This window comes from Arachis hypogaea, chromosome 4 (genome assembly GCF_003086295.3).
Source record: "Arachis hypogaea cultivar Tifrunner chromosome 4, arahy.Tifrunner.gnm2.J5K5, whole genome shotgun sequence".
Classification (NCBI taxonomy): Eukaryota; Viridiplantae; Streptophyta; class Magnoliopsida; order Fabales; family Fabaceae; genus Arachis; species Arachis hypogaea.
In genome coordinates this window covers 127,480,881-127,499,972 of record NC_092039.1, presented here as the reverse complement: position 1 = coordinate 127,499,972, position 19,092 = coordinate 127,480,881, and the positions used below count along the sequence as shown (strand labels likewise).

Below are 19,092 nucleotides of genomic sequence, written 5' to 3'. Positions count from 1 at the left end.
TTGAACAATGAGATATACGAACAACGTGAATAACGAACTGCATTAGACTTATTAACAAGAATTATATCTAATTAATTCAAAATTAACTTTTTTTTAATCTATGGTTTAAAATGTTAAAAAAATGTTTTCCTATATTTTTTTAAATATATTTTAATTATTTTTATTCAAATAATAAAAATAAATTTTTTTTATAAATTATATATAATAAAAAATATTTTAAGAAACTATATACGAAATCCCTGGTATGCTCCTTAATCCTTATAGATTGTATAACAGTAAGGAGATAATATTAAAAATAATTTTTTTAAAAAACAAGTGATGGGTGTCAATCTAGTTTTTAAAAAATTAAATATTTTAAATTAATTTTTGAAAATACAACTAAATTAAATTGGTTCTTTTATAAGGTAAAATAATGACGGTCGTGGTATAGCTATTTTGCGATATATAGTTATCATCTAATCAACAAAAAAATCAATTTAATTTAATATTAAATTTTTCAAGGACAAATTTGGAATGTTTAATCTTTTAAGAATTAAATTAATTTATTATTTGATTAGCGTATTGTTCGGTAGGCCAGGTACCAAACAAGCCGGATAGGTGAAAGGAGTGGTGAAAGGGGTGTAAGATGGTGGGAGCCTCGACCTGGTTGTTGGTGAGCGAATGGACCTCTCGGATTCTTGTAGGAGAGTGGATGGCTGGGACCTTGTGACCTCACGGGCTGTAATGTTGGAGAGGGGGAGCCACCTGCAAAAAGGACTTCGACGCTCAAGTCAAAAATCCGTATAAATAGCAGTAAAAGTGAGATAGTGACGTACCTCGGGGAGGGGTAGGGCCCTCCCCCTATATACCCTGCATCTAGAGTGGATCCCACAAGGGCAGACCCACCTTTCAGGAAGTTTCTTTTTCCCTCAGTTGTCAGATGCTGCGCTGGAGGGGTGGAAGTGCCAGATCGGTTTCCCGGATCGAGTTCGACAACCTTGTTTGACTGGTCACCCGGATCGAGACATTATGCCAACTGAGCCGGGTCGGAACACGTATATTAAGAGTTACTAAAAATTACTGCAAAATTTATTGTCTACGCTACTAACTAAGACAGTTTATTTAACTGTTGGTATTAGTACTTGCGACGGTTTAAAACCGTCACTAATCACGGAAAAAAATCACTGCAAATCTTCGCTCTTCTTGTAATGATAAATAAGTTTTTTTTTTTTAACACCATTTTAATTACAAACCCTAAAAGTACGACATGCACAAGATTTATTGTATAGAGTTACGAATGACATGCACAATTAGTCTTGAGACTATAATCGTAACACGACGAAAAGAAGTAGTAAATAAAATTTAGGAAAAATTGAGTGATTGAACTACTGAATATAGTAACGTTTAATTAAATCATATTAGTTAATCGGCCTAGTCTTAAAATCTCATAAATATTTTAGCTGAATTATATTGCCTAGAAAAATTATTTAGATGAATGATAATTGTCGGATGAAATAAAATAACACAATAAAAAATATTATTTCACATAATTTTAATTTCAGTAAAGAGTTAAATTTAATAGAATATTAAAATGAAATGCATTTTTTCTTTCTTTGGAAAAATTAGGTGGTAGTGGGGACCTTTTCTTTTTGTCCTTGTTATTGATAATATCATAAGACAGAGTCGACAGTAAAAGAACTAGTAGCATCGTAGTAGTGTCAATAATCATGCAACACCATTAATAATAGAGAAAAGAATAAATTGATCTCTGACTTTTTGGTTTGTGGATATTTAAGTCTTTAAGAATTTAAAAATATATTTAATTTTTTAATTTTTTCAAAATCTGGACACATCGGTTCCTGAGTCTAATTTATTCCATTTTAAAAACTCTCACATGTGCATCCGTATCAATTAGGTCAGTATAACGAAAATCACGTTTAATTTTTCAGTTGGATTTGACAGACCCAAGTAAACACGAGAAATCGATATATCTAGATTTTAAAAAGGTCAGAGACTTAAATGTATTTTCAAATTCTTAAGGATTTAAATGCTCGCGAATTAAAAAGTTAAGCATCTATTTGGTATTTTCTCTTAATAATATATAGATAGAAATGAAGTGAATAAAATGAATATTATAATTATTTAGTATTTAGGGATTGAGTATCACATCAACATAGATCGACCAACCGACCAAAGAAAACCTTCCTTCACTTACTGTTTACACTAACAGAGAGAGAGTGTAGTACGTGTTTGCTTTTTTGACTAGTAGTGTTGTGTTGTTTCAACTTTATTCCTTGTAACCCAGCAAATTAGCTTGCTTTGGCAATTGCAAAAAAGCAACACCTCCAACCCCCAGATTCCATATCTAATAATACATTCAAGTTAGCCCCCCTTCAATTATACCATACTTTACTATCACTCACATCATAATCACAATTAGGTTAATTAATCGCAAAACCCCATGATGAGTGAGATTCTTTACTTTCCCATGTGCTTAATTCTAGTAGGATTATACGGTAAAAACTCAAGTGAAGTCGACTTCATGTGAAGTTGATACTGATAGCCGTTAGATGATTTAACTAATTTGATTGAATTTTCATCTAACGATTCTCATGTATCAACTTCACGTGAAGTTGACTGCACTTGAGTTTCTACTCAATATATGATGAAAAATATTTGATTAAGACCTAAGATTTTTAATAAATGGGTAAAGTATATTTTTTGTTTTTGAAATTTGATAAAAATTTTAAAAATATCTCTAAATTTTATTTTGTTTCAATTTTATCCTAGAAATTTTCAATTTGCATCAAATACACTCCTGATGACTGCTAATTTTTCAAAAAATTCAAGACCAATCGAACAAAAATACATGAAAATTATGCTTGATTTGCTTGTGTTAAAGGTTGTTCTTATGAAATTGTTATTGAATTAGTCCTAAATATTTTAAAAAATTAGCGGCCGAGAGTATATTTGATACAAATCGAAAACTTTTGAAACAAAATTGAAACAAAATGAAACTTGGGGGTATTTTTAAAATTTTTGCAAAACTTCAAAGATAATAAATATATTTTACCCTTAATAAATTTATAAAAAATATGTGTATTTGTATGTACATGATAATTTTTTTTTTTAATTAAAAAAACAATATTCATTATTCACAAAAACTTTATTTTTTACTATATAACATTATACTTATATGATATATATTAAACACATAATCACTCAAATATATTTTTTATCATTTTAACTTTTTAAAATAAGTAATTTAATTTTATGAGTAAAAATTCACATGAAATTATCTTCATATCATCATATAAAGTTAAGAATGATTATATTATTTAACATGTTTGATTAAATTATTAATTTTACATAAAAGTTACTACATGTAAATTCTAGGTTTTTGTATGATATGATATCATAAGTTTTATAATTAGCCAAAAAATTCCATGTGTTCCTCTCTATCTATCTAAGTTTTTGAAATAATTAATTGATTTCATGACATAAATGGAAAGTTAAATTTCATTAAGCAAAGCAATTAAGTCTATTGATAATGATAAGCCTCCAATCACTTAAAACTAAATGACTACTTTAATAATTTATTTATCAATTTGGACATTAATAATTAAATGATTATATCCTATAGCAATATTTGGAATTGTTCTATCTATTTAGTTATTTTTGTTTTCATTCAACAAAGTCATCCATCCATGGAATAGAAGTTGATGCACGAATATTGCATGGTTTTGAGTGGAATGTTAATTTGGCACTTCTTCGCCAAAACATAACATATATATGTTACCTGCCAACATTGATATGGATGAGAGACACACACCACACGACAAGAGATGCAAACACACCAAACTTCTAAAAACATTACATGACATAGACACATGTGTTACATTTATAGTCATTTTTGTATGTTACTTAATAATTAAATCATGTTTTATGAATAAATAAGTGATTTCATGATAATATATGATATATGCATATATTTATTTTCAAGATTTATTGAGCATGTATTATATAAAAATAAGTTTGATTTTAATATACTAATATGCAAATAAAAAAATGTATACAATTATACAATTAAATTTATGTCGTTAGAAAATTATCTAAGTTATAAATTTAAATATTAATTATTTTATTAATGTGAAGAAAGTGAGAATGTCGGCTTGAGTAGTAACGCCAATGTTAGCGAGAATTCAATGTCTCGAAAATCTAAGGTTCCTCCGCAAGGTTTATCCATGGAGGGTGAGACAAGATCTAAAATCAAGCCGAAAAATATAGTCGATGGACAACATAAAAAAAGCTAAGTTAGTCGAAAAATGATTATCAATTAAAAAAAACAAGTTATTTACATAACTTTTTTACGCTAACAATACATAAAAATAAAATTTTTCAAACAATTATAAATGTAAATCCACCAATATTAGTGTCTTATTAACACTATGTATAACAAGTTTCAAATATATATATAGACACTTCACTTAATTAGTGTCTTAATTATTGTACTTGTATTTGTTACATTATATGCTCCTTTATTTCTTTTTCCATTGCACCACTCTCAATCTTCACATGTAAAACAAACAAGTACGATCCACTTAGTCAATTTTCCTGTAATACTATAATAAAAATTCTGGCCACCAATATATATATATATTAGTACATATTTGTATTACTAGAAAAAAAAAAAAAAAAAAAAAAACTCAACTCTCTCTTCTATCTAAAAAAAAATCATGTCTCTCACACACATAACACTACACACCTTGGTCCCCAATTATTGGATTTATCCAAAGTCCTTTTCCCATTGAAGGTTGGAAATTAAAAAAGTAACTCAAATTAATTTTTTATTTTTATTTTTAAAATAAAAAGCGGCTTCTCAATTCTCAAAATATGAGACCACACCAATAGTGAAGTTTATCTAGGAATTTGAAATTTCTATTTAGAGGATTAAAGTAAGCAAGGTGGACGTACTCTACATATGTAACAGTGATTCATCATATGAAAACTAGGGCTAACTTCAACAAGACAAAACAATAGTGGAAACTGGTGAGTATGTATAATCTTTGTGAATCTGAACCATCAGGAACTATTCGTTATCACCTTCAGTGCCCTCTAAAAATGGGAATCTTCATGCTTTAATTTTAGCTTCAATAAATATAAAAAAAATTACTTTTTAATTAATTAAAAGAGTAATATTCTATATCAATTTTCAAAAAAATTTTAAACGGATAATTTAATTTTCAAAAAATTTAATTATCAAATTAGCCTCTAATCTTTTATTTTATCAAGCATATCAGTCCTTTAATCAAATTTTGATAAAAAATTAGATAAATCAGTCTCTGTCGTTATTTAATAAAAATGTAGTTATTCTTAAAAAATTTTAAATTTTTCATATCAGTTCCTCTATATAGACGAACAATTTGAATGGGATAAAATAAAAATTTAGAGACTGATTTAGTGATTAAGATTTGTTGAAGACTAAAATATTGACTAAAAAATTCTTAAGAATTAATTTGGGGTATTATTCTTATTCATATTAGCAAATTTTATTCACTGTCAAATTGTTTGTGTAACTCTAATTTTTAGAAGGGTTAGTATTTAAGATTTAAAATTTAGGATTTAAAATTTAAGAGTTAAAATTTATGATAAAAATTAATTTTCAAAATTACAGAGAATTGATTCTTATTATTATTAGTTAATTTTTTTATTATAAAATTATTTTATAATCTCATTGTTTTGGAGGGTTTGGAATTTAAATTTAAGTTTAAGATTTAAAATTTAAAATTTAGAGTTTAAAACTTTAAATTTGAAATTTAAGATAAAAATATTTAAAAAATTAGATGATATTGACTAAAAAAATTAACTCTCTAATTGAACTCTTTTAGTGTTACCTTTTAGATCTTTTAGTATTAACTAGGGAGTCAAATTTTTTAGTCAACATTAACCAATTTTATTTATTTTCAAAAATAAATACTAACAAAATAATTTTACAGTAAAAGAGTTGACTCATGTTAGAAATTTTTTTAGACAAAATATATGTTATGTATTAATATGTGAAGGCCTACCTTAGAATTGTTCACTTTCATTTTAGTGCTATAGTACTTTAATTTATTTATCTATTTAATGTGCTCATAAGAAAGAACAAATATTTTTTATATTCATTTAATTCGTATAACATTTTGATTATTTGATATATAACCCTTTGTTGTTAGATACATAGAAAAAGTTATTAGTGTAAAGCACAAACATAAACAGAATATTGAAGTAAAATAATTTCCTAGAATGAAAATATATATATAAAAAAAACACCAGAATATTGAATTTGACATACAATCCTAAAATATCCTACTCCGGGTATCTTTATTTTGGGTGAGGATTTTTCCAAAGTGAAAAGTAAAACACAGGAATATTGAATTGGACCAAATCCCAAAAATATATCCAACTCCAGGTATATCTTGACCTTTATTGAAATGCAATAAACAAACACCTCTTTTTTTTTTTTTTTGATTCAAATATTTGCTTATCACCAAAATTATAAAGATTGGATCTAAGAGTCTGAGACCATAGATTGGTTATGTGTCCTTTTTTTCCTTTGAAGCTTTTTAATTAATTAATCAATAATTGAATTAGAGTCTGTTAAAGCATGAATACAAAGAAATGAAGAATCTCACATGTTTAATTCTTTAAAAAATCGGTTGCCACTATTCAATTAGCCCTTAAATTATGATTTTTTTTTTTAAATAAAGAGTTAGTAGAACACATTTTTTCTTAATTTGTGCTTATAAATCTCTAAACAAAGGGTAAAAATAACTATAAGCTAAGTACAAAATGAATAATGTATGTAACATGTATATTTAACTAAAAGAAAGGAAAAAAAAAGCACATTAATAATACAATTGTCATGTGTACACCAAAATCAATCATCAAAATTATTTATTGGTATAAAATAAAAGATAATACTACACATTTAAGTTTTTTTATGAATTAATTATAATCAAGTTAAACAATAAGACTTGAAATAATACTAGGCATAACTGATTTTTGTTATGTTAGACCAATTTAATTAAATTTAATAAATAAAAAAATTTGAATATATAATATTATTATTCTAAAATATATATTAAAATTTAAAATACATACTAAAAATAAATTAAATTATAAAAATATTTATATATAAATACATAATAACTGATTTTAGTGAGCAACAACATTCTTGTTAATGATATGCAACTAACTATATTCTTTAATCTAAACAAAATATATGAAAATTTAAATGCTCAAGTAAATTAATATATATAAAATGACATGACCACGTAAAAGCCTTCTAGAGAACACATATATATGGCTGCACACGAACATTATATTCCCATAATAAACAAACTAATACATCAACTTAATAATAATAATAATAATAATAATAATAATAATAATAATAATCTCATAACATGTTCATAATATTGCTCTACAACAACAACAACTAACAACAACAACAAAATATTAATAATAATGACACCCATACTTTGATGATGGGAAATTAAAGAAAAATAACTCCAAGACTTGCTTACCATTTTTTCATGCATCTTGGGGAGTACCAATGCTAAAAACTGTGTTTCTGATGATCCTTCTTCGTTCCTTTCCATCCCTATCCATGTAAGACTCAAAGAGGGTATATATGTAGAATTCCCATTCCTCAGTTAGCAAAGTGGCTGGTGATTGATGATATTGATTTCTAGCTCTTATATTTTATACTTTTGGACAATAATTTCTATGATGATCACAAAACCAAAAAAAAAAATTAATAATTCTAAAAGCACACAATAATTAAATGTACTCCAAAAACATGCAAGTATTTCTCTGTCACAATAACTGATTTGTCGGGGAAGCGAAACTAGGAGCTTCATTCCATGCATTAACATTGCCACTTCCACCATTACTACTACTCCAAAATAGATCATTGCTACCCAAAACATTATTCTTAGAAAATAAACTCAACCCTCCTTGATTATTATTTTTACTATTATTATTCTCTTCCATTTTCACCGAATTATTGTTAACCTGATGATGAGGTATCATTCCACCAACAACGACAACACCAGAATCATCAGCCATTGTCTTATTAATGTTACTATTACTAGAACAACGAAACCTACCTCCATGATGGTCCCTCACATATTCACCATTTTCTTGATCAAATTGATGAAACAAACCGATTTGTGGCGGTTGCGGTTGTGGTTGTGGCGGTTCCAAATTACTCAAGAAATTAGGAAACTGTTGCAAACTTGGTAGCCTCCATTGCTGTAACACAGAACCACCATTGTTATTGTTATTAGCTCCAATTTGAAACTCGCCATCACTACCTGTGTTGCCACCATTTCTAACCAACAAAGAAGATGGAGGAGGGTTTGGGCCAAAAAGAAGTGATGATGCATGATCACTACTATAGTGATGCAAAGTTGTTGTTGGCAAGAACGGAAATTGATGATGATGATGATGGGTTGGTGGTGGAGTTTGCATATGATTCATCACATTCAGATCATTGTTGTTGTTGTTGCTGTTACTATTATTGCGGCCACTGGAAGAAGAGTTGCCACTTGCGGAGCTAGAACCTCCAACTGCACCACCATGCAGATTAAGATGATGATGATGATGATCAGGTTTCAAAGGAGACCTAGATCTGTTGGTGTTGGAGTTTGTTGTTCCTTTGCTTCTCTTGTTCCTTCTGCATCCGCCGCCAACCGGAACATTCCTCAGTGCGCCGCCTCTCGTCCAGTACCGGCGGCAAGTCTTGCAGAAGTGGCGAGGCTGCGAGAGGCTGTAGTTGTTGTAGTAACAGAACTTGGTGTTCGTGGATTCGCACCTCGGACACTTGAGTGATACATCTGGTTGATGTATCTTTGCCAGCCTGGCTCTATCCGCCATTGATCCTGGACGAATAGAGCCCTGGTAGCCACCACCTCCAACGACTACTGCAGTCGTTGGAGGTGGTGGCTGTAAAATTGGCGGAACTGGAAGATTTTGAGAGCCAATTCCTAATTGCTGATTACCCTGCTATATATTTTTCAAATTTTTTTATAAGTACATGATGATAATATTAATAAAAAAATAAATAATTAGAGATAAAACAAATATACATGGGTATATTCAAGGAAAAAAAAAGAAAAGTAAAGATTGATAAAGTATGTAAAGAATATCTGTTTGCTTTTGATTAATTTTGTTCTTGTAGCTTTATTGATGAATAAGCTAAAGAAAAAGCAAGGACCTAAAAAATAAAAGAATTAAAAGAAATAATTATGGAAGAGAATGAAAGAATTTAATCCTTGCCTGTTGTGACCAGTTGGGTGGATCAAGATAGATTGGAAGAGAAGGGAAGACCATGGCTCCTACTACTCTTAATTAGAGAGAGAGAAAGAAAAAGAGAGAGAGAGCTTTCTCTTTTGTAAAAGTTTGATGGGTTCTTTGGAGTGGTGAGTGTGTATTTGGGTGGAGAATCACATCAACAAACATACATGAGAGAGTTGCAGAAAGAAAGAAAGAGATCACAAACAAGTAGGAGAGGAAAAAAAAAAAAAGAAAAAGATAAAGGAGGCTTAGCCTTGTGGGGGTATAGTGGTAGTTTATGTTTATTTATTTTTGTTCTTTAACTTGTTTTTCCTCTTCTTCTCTCTTTCTTTCCTCCACGCTCTCCTCTTTTTGTTTTTATTAAAATTTGTGGGATTATTAATTGAAGGGCACTGAATGAATTTCTTATTCTGTAAGCATCTTTATCATCTTCTCTACTTTTACTGTGGCATCAACATTATTAAATAAAATACTTTATTTACTCTCATGCATGATATTAATTATGTTAAGAAAGAGAGAAGCCCTAGCCCTAGTTTATATATTATATATTGAAAGCAATGAAATTTATTAAAATTATAATTTTAAGTATATATATAGCCAACGAACTATAACTCAAATAGCATAATCTCTCCATCATCGCCTAAAGATCTCGAGTTCGAATTTCACTCCTAACTTTAAAAAATATATATATATACTATAATATCTGAAATTTCCATCACTTAACTATATATTTTTAACAAAAATATTAAAAATATATATTGTTTATAAGCATGTGTTATTTAATAACTTATTTTAAATATGTATTTTGTATTTCAATATCTACTTTATATGAATAGTTAACTTGATGACTGATATTTTGTATACATATAACATGATTGTATTTTTAATGAATATTTTAAGATTCAACAAAAATTAAATTCTAAATTTTTCGGTTATACAAATTTTGATCATATCATGATACTATTTTTTAAAAAATTTAATTTAATAAAAAAGATACATAAATGATTATAACTCTATCAAAATTGAATATAATAATATTTGTTATTAATATCCATATGAATAATATATGGGCATTATATTCTTCTATATTCTATAATTTTTTAGGTCTCTTAGAAAAGCTTTTAGCATAATAACATGGAATTTAAAAGAAAAAAGGTGATGAGTCATGGACTCATGGTGGGGAGGTTTTGGGTGGAAGTGTCACAATCGAATGTACCTTTGGTTTCCCTTTGGCTTTGTTGCAGAAGAAGAAAAGAAAGTCATTATTTTTTATTATTTATTTTGTTAGTCTAAACTTTATTGTTGTGGCAACAGCTTTTTCCTTACGGTGTAGTAGAACTATTCATTAACAATTATTATTGTGACAAATTTACATACCTTTTGCATATTATTATTGTGAGAATTATTTAGTTACCCTACTAGCCATCTTATTAGGCTTATAGCATTATTACAGTTTATAAATAAATTCACAATCATGATTTAAATTCATAAAGTAGATAATAAATTAAAGATGGCGAATATAAAACTATAGCGCACTATATATAACCAAGCAAAAAACTTTACTTATTGATTGATTAATAAGTATTAACTTTGTTCCCTTTTTTCACACCTTATTATTAAGCTACATAGTTCAAAGAGAATGATACCTAGGAATTGGAATTATTTTATATGGTTTAGTTGGAAAAGAATAACAAAAGTAAAATCAAAGGAATGATGAGAAATGCTATTTTTAGTGACTATATCAAAGAAAACCAGAATTAATAAACACTAAAGAGAATTAGGAAAGTAGTGATAAAATGTAAATGAATAGAACTGAGTGTATTGATAGAGATTGAATTGTGTTTTAGATAGTTATAGCACATGCTATATATAGAAGTTGAGCCTTAACAGGAAATAGAACAATTATGTTAAGAGTCCAAAGAGAAAACTATACAAGAACAGCAAGAATTAATTTTGAGCGTTCTTTAATCTTGATTAATTCTTGATTTATATGAATCTATATTTTCTAATAACCTCCCTCAAACTTAAAGTCACTCTTTAAATGTTCCTTTAATTAAGTTTGTCTCGAAATTTTTCAGAAACTTTGATGGACAATGTTTTAGTGAATATATCAGCAATCATATCAATAGACCTTATATGAACTACACTCAATTTCTTTTGATTTACTCTCTCTCAAACAAAGTGAAGATTCAATTCAAAATATTTGGTGCAAGCTGAGAGTGAAAGATAGAATTAGTTGTGTAACACCCTACCATACAGAGCTTTATATTTAGGATATAAATCAGAGGTGGCGAGACAATACGACCTCTGAAAATAAAAATACTAATGTAATATAATTGAAGGAAGTTGTAAGTAGGAACCTTGAAAGAGAAATTAAACAAAAATGAAACAGAAAACGCATCACTCACGAAATATTAAGCAAAAAGGTAGATAAGATATAACGGAAAGGATAATATATATATAAGATTAGAGCTCAAAAAATATAAAATAACAAGCTCTAAACTCGGCCTGCGAAGCAAAGGGCAACCAGAGTATATATAACCCAAAAGTGACCCAAACATAAAAAAAATATATGTTTCTCCAAGTCAACCTCTAAGAGGGACAAACATACAAGTTATACATAAAGCGGAGAACCTATATACATATATAAACATAAACAAAATACAAACACCGAGTCCCAAAATAGTTCTTCGCTCCCAAGAGTCTCCAAAATGCTCAGTGCGGTGCCTCACGACCTGCATCTAAAAACAACATATGTATGGAATGAGAACCAGGAGTTCTTAGTATGGTAAAGGTGCTCACATAAATAATATATAAGGTCCCAAAAAAAAGTAAAAGCATTCCTAGAACTCCGACACTCAGAATAAAAACTTAAGGAAAGTAAACTAAATCAAAAAGTAGGTAACGGTAAGGTTCTCAAGTCCTGAATCAATTTCTAACTTAACCCTTCACTTTCTGCTTCCTCCAGCCTTCCAAAAATGCTGGTGGAACAGTCACTCCTTTGCCAGACAAGGGACCTCTCAGATGCAAGCACAAGCAAAACAGACAAGAAAAGTACAAGCATGGATAACAAATACAGCAGATAAGACATATAGCAATTAATTATAGTCAAACAATTATGCAAGCCAAAGCAAAGCATTCTCAAATAAATCACACAAATGCACATGATGTATGCCTGCCTTACGGCTGATAAGTCTCATCTGTCGGTTATAAAGTCAACCCGACATGTCCAGTAGCTAACCCAGACATCGTTTTCTTGAAAACTAGTGAGCGGTACAGTACCACGATCCTCAGCTGGTGAGCGGTAAACCACCTCGATCCTCCCAGACGTTTTCAATTGAAAAACAGCACACTTGTGTGCGGTAAATTACCACGATCCCCACAGACATATTGACACTGAACAAGCGGTAAATCACCACTATCTTTGCCAGGTCAAGTCCAAAAATAGTTTCATTTTCAAATTCATTATAAACCATTCATACATTCATTAACTCGTATATGCATCTCTAGCATATTCGCAACCTTCCGCACTTCCTCAATTAATCAATCATAGCCACAATATATCATTACCACCCTTATACCCTCTCTCATACACTCACATTTCATCAATTCAAACTCAATTTTCATCATTCTTTTTCCTCATTTCTTTTCCTGAATAAGCGGACAACGTCACTGCCTCTTACCCGAAATCACATATCTCATTCATTTACATATTTCCTGAGCTAACTTCAAAACCATTTTCGAATTTAAACTCTTTTCAAAAGAAAAAAGGAAAACTATTTATTAGTTAAACCCTCGACAAGGCCTCTAGACTTTAGGGCTGCGTTTGTTTCTGAGAACAAGACAGGACAAGACACTGAGAACAGGACAGAACAAGAACTGATGGATAGAGACACAAAACTTTGTGTTCATGTATTCTAATTGGTGATAAACTAGAACAAATTATGAAAATCCAATTTATTCTTATTTTTTTCATTCAAAAAATTTGAGATGAAAAATATAATAATAAAAAATATAATTATGAAAAATTAACTAGAATAATGAAAGAAAAAATGAAAAATAAGTTGTGTCCTTTGTTAGTGTTTCTGTGTCCTTCCTGTCAGGATGGACACAAAATACACTAATTCAGTGTCTCTGGACACATTATCTTTGTCCATGTCTCTTTTGTCAAACACGATTTTGTGTCTCTGTATCCCTGTCACAGTGTCCTGTCTCTGTAAACAAATACAGCCTAGGGGAGCGACAACCAATCTCATTTCAAAACCAAATCATTTAGACTCAAACATAATTCATTCTTTTCTTAAATAAATCAAAATAAAATAATATAATTCTTTCGATCCAAATTAACCAAAATAAAACTTCTTATAATTCTTCTAAAAATTTCGACAACATCTCCCCTAAAACTCAAACTTCTGCCACCCTTCAAGGGTCCCAACCATCAAACCAAATACCTCTCATTCATTCAAATCATTCCTAGTATCAAATCATTTTAAAATCAAACCTATTCCAATATTAAATTTTTTCAAAAACCAACCAACTCCAATAACAAACCGTTTATACTCATCATCAATTCTCAACCAATCCATTCAATTCAATGTCACAAACTCACCATCAATTCTCAACACATCAACAATGATGTTTATTTTATACTCATCAAAATCACAATCCAATACATACAAATTCATTTATCCTTTATACACACATCGTATACCATATACATAATCCATCAATAATTTATTCAGTTCATTCCTGTCTTATGGTCTTCTAGTCTAAGTTTTCACGTTACATTATATTTTATCTACGAGAAACCAAAATCATACCTTGGTCAATTCCTCCCTAAGTTTAGAACAACTCAAAAACCTCTCATTTCACAAGCTCCAAGCTTCCAAATGTCAATTCTTCAAGCTTAATCACCCGAATTTCGTTCCAAACTGCCCAATTGAACTCCAAATCAACAAGAACATAATCTAATTCACACAATATCACTATAATCAACATTGAGCTCACTAAATCACCAATTCACAAGGGTTCAACAGTTCCTTACCTTATCCACGGATGAAATAAACAAAGCCCAACACTATCCATGAGCTAATTTGACCCTAGAACATCAAAACCACATAATCTCTCAAAATCAAAATCTTAGATTTTGAAATGGGGAAGAATGATTAAGTAAGAAATTCCTAAATTATTACCAAATTGATTTATGAGTTTTTTAGAAAATTTTGAGACAAATGTGTGACCGCTAACGGCTCATCAATCGGAACTCTAGACTGAAAGTTACGAGCGATTGAATTTTGGTGAATTTTCGGCGTCGATTTTATCCCTTCTCTGCGTGAATTCCCTTTTGCCTGAGGGAAAAGTGGCTGAAGCCACTTAGAAGAAAGTAAATGGGCTGGGCCTTGGGCCCGGTTTGGACCCGATTCGATCTGTTGGTCTGTTTTTGTGCCAAAATTTTTAAAATTAGTGTTACAATTTATATTTTAATTATTTCTACTTCATAAAACTATAAAATTTGATTTTCTAACTTTTTTCAAATAATTAATTTATTGGTTAATTATTTACTAATTACTCGAGATTTACAAGCTGCTAGTAATATTGCACTGCTGTTATCACAATAGAAAATAGGTGGTGCAGTTTGTTGAATTCAAAGTTCTTGAAGAAGATTCTGAACCTAAATAATATCTGAATTAGCAACACCTAATCCTCTATATTCTGCTTTTGTAGAAGATCAACTCACTAAAGGCTACTTTCTACTGGACCATGATATTAGATTAATCTAAAATAGATAAAAAAAATCCACAAGCTGACCTCCTATCATCTACATCTGACCCACAATCAGAATTTGAAAAACCAAACAACCTTAGATCAAAACTAGAATGAAATACGAGACCTTTAATTGTTGTGCCAGCCAAATAGCTCAATCTTTTTAATAGATTTCCAATGAGATGTTAAAGATTCAGCATATATTGATAATCTTTATTTACAAAATATATAGTTTCAGGTCTTGTTAGTGTTGCATATTGTAAAGAACCACTTGTAGATCTATAGAGAGTTGGGTTTTTGAATATATCAACTCCCTCTTTTGACAGCTTAGTTGTAGTAACCATAGGAGTAGAGACTCGCTTAGCTTCTGCCATTCCTGCTTTGATTAAGAGATCCTGATATATTTTGTTTGAGATAAGTGACAAGCTCCTGAAAGTGGTTTTTGTGCCTCAATCCCTAAAAAATAGGTGAAATCACCTAAATCTTCAATACTATGCAGTTGATTAATTGTTTCCTGAATTGCATGATGACACTACAAGAAAAAAGGTCTGTGGCCACGCTTTTTTCTTGCTACGCTTTAAAAGCGTGGCCAAAAGTGGTAAATGACCACACTTTTATGAGGGTGGCGATTGATAAGAGATTTGACCACATTTTTTTTTACTACGCTTCAAAAGCATGGTAAAAGAGGTCAATGGTCACACTTTTATGAAGGTGGCAATTGATTAGAGATTTGGCCACAATTTTTTTACCACGCTTAAAAAGCGTAGCTATAGAGAGAAACAAGCATGCTTTTGAAGCGTGACAACATAGTTTCGTTATAGTGACGTTTTAAAAACGTGGCCGTTTTCTGTAACTCTTTTGGAACACTTCAAAAGCGTGGTCAAACCGTTCCTAAAAAAAAAAACATTTCAAAAAACTCCTATATATATAGGTTTTCGATGGATGTGTCCAAGGATTGGATGGATACACCACGTCATGAGAAAGAATATCAACTCGGTATAAAAAGATTTTTACACTTTGCTTTTTCATCAACAAGAATCTCTCAGGGGGAAGAAATTCAATGCCCCTTGTAATAGACTTTGGTTAAAGAGAGATGACGTGTATGACCATCTAATATGCCACAGATTTATAGAAGGTTATAGACAGTGGTTTAATCTTGGGGAATCACTTGTTGATATGGATGTTGATAATGACACAGACGATGAATATAACTACAATGATAACATTGATGAGTTGTTACGTGATAGATTCAGAGATACTACACAAGTTGATGGACAAAATATGGGGCCTAACGAATGTGCAAAATAATTTTATAAATTGTTAGATGAGGCAAGCCAAGAAGTATACCCCGGGTGTAAAGGATTCACATGATTATCTTTTACCATCCGTCTTTACTTGTTAAAAGGTTTGCATGGTTGGAGTAATGCGTCGTTCACTTCTCTCTTGAAATTATTGAAAGAAGAAATTTCATATTTGAATATTCCTACTTCTTTTGATAAAACCAATAATATAGTGAAGAATTTGGGTCTTGATTACCAAAAGATTGATGCATGTTGTATTGGAACGGACATGAGAATGAATCATCTTGCCATGTCTGTAGAACATCCCGTTATATTGAGCATCATGTAGAAGAGGATAATGTTATCTCATCTAGAAAGTCTCGCAAAGTTACTGCAAAAACTCTAAGGCAGTTTTCTTTGATTCCCAGACTTCAAAAGCTTTTTATATGCACAAGAGCGGTTGAAGCTATGTCTTAGCAACATAATGAGCGTGTCAAAGGAGCCTCGTAATGTGAGACTCGCTTAGCAAGCGACAGATTCAATCCATTTCAAAGTTTGAGCAGTACACACAGTACATGGCCTATTGTTCTGATGGTGTATAATCTACCCTCTTGGATGAGCATGAAGCCTAATTATTGTATGCTCTCTTTACTCATTTCTAGACCACAGTCACCAAAAAATGACATTGATGTCTTTTTTCAACCGTTGATTGAAGAATTAAAAAAATTGTGGGAGTCAGGTGTCAAAACATATGATTCCAAAGAAAACAAAACATTCAACATGAGAGAATGTCTTTTATGGACAATTAATGGCTTTCCTGCATATGCTATGTTATTTAGGTGGAGCACAAAAAAAAAATTGGCTTGTCCGTGTTGTAATGATGAGACTTCTTCCATTTATCTGAAACATAGTCACAAGACTGTTTATATAGATCATCGAAAGCTTCTACCTGTGAATCATCCATGGAGGCATAACAAAAGATCTTTCGATAAAACTGAACTTAGGTCTCCATTACAGTTGTTAGAGGGAACAATTGTATTTGATATATTACAAGAGGTAGATAATTCTTTTGGGAAGAAGCAAAGGAGATCAAAGAATGGCATATCGAATTGGAAAAAGCGGTCAATATTTTTTTATTTATCATATTAGAAGTACAACATGTTTAGACACAACCATGATGTCATGCACATAGAGAAGAATATAGTTGGTAGCATAATTGGAACTCTTTTGGATATTTTCAGAAAGACAAAAGATCATGCAGCTGCTCGTTTTGACCTTAAAGACATGAGTATCAGGAAAAACCTTCAACCAAAAGATATGAAGGATGGTAAAAAAACTAAGTTAGTAAAGACATGCTTCTCAATGACTCCAGCAGAGAAAACAATCCTTTGTGGTGTGTTGAAAGGGGCAAAATTACCAGACGACAATGTTTCTATTATCATTCAATGTGTGCATCAAACAGAAAAGAAGATTTCTAGTTACAAGACCCATGATGGTCATTTCATGTTATATTACTTGTTGCAAGTACCAATCAAGAGCATACTTCCTGACCATATTGTCATCGCTCTAGTTCAATTATGTTCATTTTTTTCGGATATGTCAGAAGATAATTAGGCGAAATGAGGTGGTTAACTTAGAAGTAGAGATTGCTGAGACATTATGCCAATTGGAGAGAATTTTTTCTCCAACTTTTTTTGACATAATGGTGCACTTGCTTATTCATTTGGCAAAGAAAGTGAGATTAGGTGGTCCAGTTCAATATCGTTGGATGTACCTTGTTGAATGGTATATGTACAGACTAAAATTGTATGTTCATAATAGAAGTCGTCCAGAAGGATTCATTGCTGAAGGATATTTTGCGAATGAGTGTATAAACTTTTGCTCAAGATATTTTCATAAAGATGTTCAAATAAAATTCAATAGAATCCCTCGAAATAATGATGAGTGTGTTGCAGATGAGTTGTGAACTCCCAATTTGTTTCCAACCAAAGGATTCATGTTGTAGTTGTCTAGTTAGCACGTTTCATGTAAGTTTTTCTCCATGTACTCTAGCGCGACTCTAAAAAGAACAGTGAAGAACCATCAAGGGCTAAAATTTGCATAGCAACTTGCATAAGTAAAAAAGGAAAAGAAATTGATGCTAAAACACAAACTACAGTTGTGATTTGTTTGTATTTATTTTTGGATTTGTACAATATAAATTTTAAAGTGATTTTTATTTGTATTGAGTTAATGTGACTTTGTATTTTATTGGTTGTCACTTTTGATAGACTGAACTTCAGAACCACATAGAGATAGAGAAAATGATGAGGATGCATTTATAGGAGTCCTAGGAAAGGACCAACCAGGTCGACTTCGTTGTTATGAGGCTTCAATTATAAGAAGCTCCCTTAAAAAGATGAGGAGATTCGCCAAGTCAAAGTTGAATACAACGAGAAGGTTTCATCATTAGAGAAGAAGATAGATGATGTATGTAGTTTATTAAAGGTATTGGTGCACCAAATCAACCCTGGAATGAGTGACAAAAAGGTAGCAGCATTAGTGCAAGCTGCCCAAAATTCTCCTTTAGATGCCTCAAGTAGCACACCAAGAAATACTCCTCACTCTTTCAAATCAACTCACATTCCACCCAAAGATGCTATAAGTACCTATCTTTCCATATTATTGTTATAGAGAGATACTGATAGAAAGAAAAAAAAAGAAGTGGTTACTTCCTTGTTACTCCAAA

General features: G+C 30.6%; 2 protein-coding genes across 10 annotated transcripts in view; one reads left to right on the top strand and one right to left on the bottom strand.

Annotated features, from left to right (window-relative positions):
• The window catches only part of LOC112744879 (heat shock cognate 70 kDa protein 2-like), a 200,987-nt gene that overhangs the window by 168,491 nt on the left and 13,404 nt on the right, over positions 1-19,092 (top strand). The window contains exon 1 of one of the 8 annotated variants that reach the window (XM_072234150.1): positions 6,473-6,558. The exons of the other annotated variants lie outside the window; for them this stretch is intronic. The gene's annotated coding sequence lies outside the window, so the exon portion shown is untranslated. Of the gene's footprint in view, positions 1-6,472; positions 6,559-19,092 lie in introns of those variants that run through there. 8 annotated transcript variants of the gene reach the window in all.
• LOC112744885 (uncharacterized) lies at positions 7,325-9,667 on the bottom strand. 2 transcript variants are annotated; one of them, XM_072234157.1, is made up of 2 exons: positions 9,304-9,667; positions 7,325-9,027 (listed from the first exon to the last, which is right to left on the bottom strand). In XM_072234157.1, exons 1-2 carry the CDS (start codon positions 9,355-9,357, stop codon positions 7,840-7,842), a joined length of 1,242 nt encoding a protein of 413 aa, XP_072090258.1. In that variant the 5' UTR covers positions 9,358-9,667; the 3' UTR covers positions 7,325-7,839. The 2 variants fall into 2 exon arrangements, with proteins under 2 accessions (XP_072090258.1, XP_072090257.1); XM_072234156.1 differs by having other exon boundaries at positions 7,325-9,030; positions 9,304-9,664.

Bases quoted from the DNA above. Each gene is read 5' to 3' on its own strand.
- LOC112744885 (XM_072234156.1), bottom strand. From the start codon at position 9,357: ATGGTCTTCCCTTCTCTTCCAATCTATCTTGATCCACCCAACTGGTCA. The intron at 9,031-9,303 runs GCAAGGATTAAA...AAAAATATATAG, and splicing joins CACCCAACTGGTCACAACAG to CAGGGTAATCAGCAATTAGG.